Here is a 3,341-nt window from a genome sequence, read left to right as displayed (position 1 = left end):
TATATATATATATATATATATATATATATATATATATATATATATATATATGTATGTATATATATATATAAGACGTAGCATATTTCTACGAAAAAAAAGGCAGTCTCTCACAAAGAGTTGTCATATTATCTCATCCCCTTCGGTTCTGTCTAGGGTTAATTTATTTTTTTATGTATTTATCAATTTTTAATCTGTTTAAATAGCATTACACTTTAGGCGTTTTAGGCGTTGAGGGAAAAGATTGGGGTTACTGCTGCCTCCTCAGACTTCTTTCTGTACCTGTGAACTGTCCATTTGAACGCCCGTATAGTTTATTTTTTTTTGTGTTTGTTCATTGAATTATATTATTAATTTTATTAATTTTTGTTGGTGGTTAAGATCGGGATCCTTGCTGCGGCTACAGACTTCCTTCTGTACCTATGAGCTTCTTATTCAAACTCCTCTCGTCTGCCCACACCCCCAGTTGCTGCCCCCGCGTCCACTGGATGCTCAGGTGGGTTTTGTTTCTTTTTAAAGTATTATATTTCCATTTGCATGGATTGTGATATTGTTGCTTCAGCAGCAACATGCAAGTAAATATATTGTAAGAGAGAAGGACTTGCTTTTGTTTCTTCGTGCGTTCACAGCCAGTACTCGGCTACCCCGAAGGAGCCTCGGTTATACACAACCCCGTTCCTGCTAGCTGGAGAGGTTTAGAGGTTAAACAAGACAATAAAGAATATGTAAGCTTTTCCTGTGTTGCTCTTTTTGTGTCGTTTTTGTATACTGGTTTCGTTGCTCGCGCGTTTGCCAGAGTACGTACGTGTTTCTGTTTCACCTCATATTTTTTCCGTTGTATAATATTTCTTTTTATGTACATCAGTCTCGCCTTTTTCGTGCACTTACTGCATGAATCTTTTTGTGTCAATTCATTAACACTTCTCTGCGTAAGCGTGATAAGAAATCCCATCTGCAGCACAACTCTGCAGTCCAGCAATAGTTTAATGCATTTGATGCATTTAACCCTCTCAGCTTGAAGCAGCAAACAGTTGAATTGAGAGAAACAGAGGGTTTATGGTTTAAAATTGAGGGTTTCTGGTGGTGGGTGCTATGCGTAGACGAAGAAAAACAAAACGAACGCCAACCCGCTCGCCAATGTGCGGCTCGAGGCGGTGCCCCAGGAGATGGCTGAAATGTTTAAAGACGGGTAGGAAATAATCTGAATATATATATATATACTTTAACAAAATAAACATGTATATACTTATATATCTTTATAAGCATACATCTATGGACTGCGGGCGTAGGGTGCTGGGCTGTGCGTGCAGCGCAACTCCGTATTTCGGTTTAAGCTCGGACGTGCGTAGACGAATATCTGTGGTGGAGCCACAATTCAAGATTGGCGATATCGTCAGGTGGGTGTTGGGGTGTATATCCACCTTAGCACAGCACATGGGCTCTGCTTCTCTTTCGTGGTTATCTTTTGAGCCAATTTCTATATGAGGAAAAGCCTGTATAATTTACGATATATATATATATATATATATATATATATATATATATATATATATATATATATATATATATATATGCATTGATGTTTCACTTAATTGCTACGTATATATGCATATATTTCACTGCCCTGGTGCCCTGTTGTAAAGTGTTGTATTTTGTTCTTTTCTGTTTCTTTTGTTTTTTTATTGTTCGCCAGGCACCGCTGGTGGCTGTACACTGCAGTGGTTCTTTCCTGGGATTTCTCCTGCAGAGCACCTGAGGAGTGGCTGAGCCGGGTGAGGATTCGAATTTGAATTTCCTAGCTTTTCTACAGATCACTGAAGTGGAACATATGCACACTCAGTGCAGTTTTTCTTCATATATTTTTTCCCTATATATATATATATATATATATATATATATATGTGTTGCTTATATTTTCAGGTGTACGCGGTGTATCCTGAGTCGCTGAAGTCGACTCCTCACTATCTTGTTCTGCTTCACAGCCCCAAAGATAGAGCCAACGCCAACGAGTGGCCTTTGTACGCCTACGTACCAGAGGTGAGCTGGCAGCTTACTCTTTACTTTTACATGCAGTGTATTTACAATATAATAGTGGTTATTGTAATAGATTATGTTAAATATTTATATAATATAATAGTTGTAACAGTCTAAGGGGTGAAATAGTTATAGTAAAATGAGATACAGAAATTTTGTATATATAATATGATATATTGCTGGATACTAACATATAAAAACTTTTCTTGTGTATATATATATATATATATTCTCTGCATGCATTGGCTGCTGCAGGCGGTGCTGGAGTTAACGCCTTCGGATGTATCTGAGTTTGTTCACCCGGCAATTTCATCTTATTTTGAGGTCAGCAAGAAGTTGAATTTATTTGTTTTTTTTCTTTTTTATTACTATGCAGCTGTAGATGTAATACAATTGAATAGAAACGCGAAAATAAATGATAAATAAGCAACAAGAAGTAGCAGCCAATACACAGCAACGACAACACACAGAGAAAACAAACAAAGAACCGAGACAGCCAACACAAACGAGAGCAACTACAACAGCGACATAAAACACATCTAAAACAAAATAACACATACAACAGAGATAAAAGAAACGAAAGAAACAAATAAAAACACAAATAACAAACATAAACTCCTTCATTGTTGCTGCGGCTTCTTGTGCTTATCGCAGCCCCTTAAAGGAAACCGCCGCCATTTCGACGTCCTCAGCGACAGCCTCTTAGCGACGCGTTTCCCCGCGGACTTAGGCTTATAAATGTACAGATTTTGAATCCTTACAACTTGATCCGGTTGTTATATATATATATAAATATATATATAAAGATAAATATATATAAATATACATATATATTTATATATAAATGTATATTTATATTTATTTATTTGGAGAATATAACAAATACGATGGATGTACAAGAAATGAAATATATTTATCTTTGCACTATTTGTTTATCTGCTGATGTATTTATGTATATATGAAACAAAGCAAAAGCGCAGCAACACGGCGATGGGAGACAGAATGTCGCCGGAAGCAGAGCTCAGCTTAGACGCGCTGACGCTGGTTGCTGAGTTACAGCAGCAGCAGCAGCTGCAGCAGCAGCAGCAACGCGTGCTGCTGCTGCTGCTACTGCTGACAGTCGCCGCCGGCGGGCTCACAGAGCCGGCCATTTCATCGCCCATTGCTGCTACCGCTGCTGCTGCTGCTGCAGCTGCCACTGGCGCTGCTGCTGCAGGTGCAGCTGCTGCTGCAGCAGCTCCTGCTGCTGCTCCTAGTACTCAGCAGTTTGCTGCTGCAAGTTTTGAAGGCTGGCCAGTCGCGCTGCTGCG

The 3,341-nt window shown here is 38.9% G+C and overlaps 1 protein-coding gene across 1 annotated transcript in view; it reads left to right on the top strand.

Annotated features, from left to right (window-relative positions):
• Positions 1-2,769, top strand: part of EMH_0061130 (ubiquitin carboxyl-terminal hydrolase, putative) — a gene marked incomplete at both ends in the record, with an annotated part of 5,197 nt that extends 2,428 nt beyond the window's left edge. Inside the window, 8 exons of the mRNA XM_013501445.1 lie at positions 404-493; positions 627-722; positions 1,098-1,186; positions 1,308-1,394; positions 1,691-1,769; positions 1,918-2,034; positions 2,287-2,355; positions 2,686-2,769. Coding sequence (XP_013356899.1) covers positions 404-493; positions 627-722; positions 1,098-1,186; positions 1,308-1,394; positions 1,691-1,769; positions 1,918-2,034; positions 2,287-2,355; positions 2,686-2,769 — 711 coding nt within the window. The remainder of the gene's footprint in view (positions 1-403; positions 494-626; positions 723-1,097; positions 1,187-1,307; positions 1,395-1,690; positions 1,770-1,917; positions 2,035-2,286; positions 2,356-2,685) is intronic.
• Positions 2,770-3,341: the final 572 nt, after the last annotated feature.

This window comes from Eimeria mitis, genomic scaffold (genome assembly GCF_000499745.2).
Source record: "Eimeria mitis Houghton genomic scaffold, Emh_scaff69, whole genome shotgun sequence".
NCBI lineage: Eukaryota > Apicomplexa > Conoidasida > Eucoccidiorida > Eimeriidae > Eimeria > Eimeria mitis.
The sequence above is the reverse complement of the archived record's forward strand: the minus strand, read 5'-3'. Positions and strand labels throughout refer to the sequence as shown.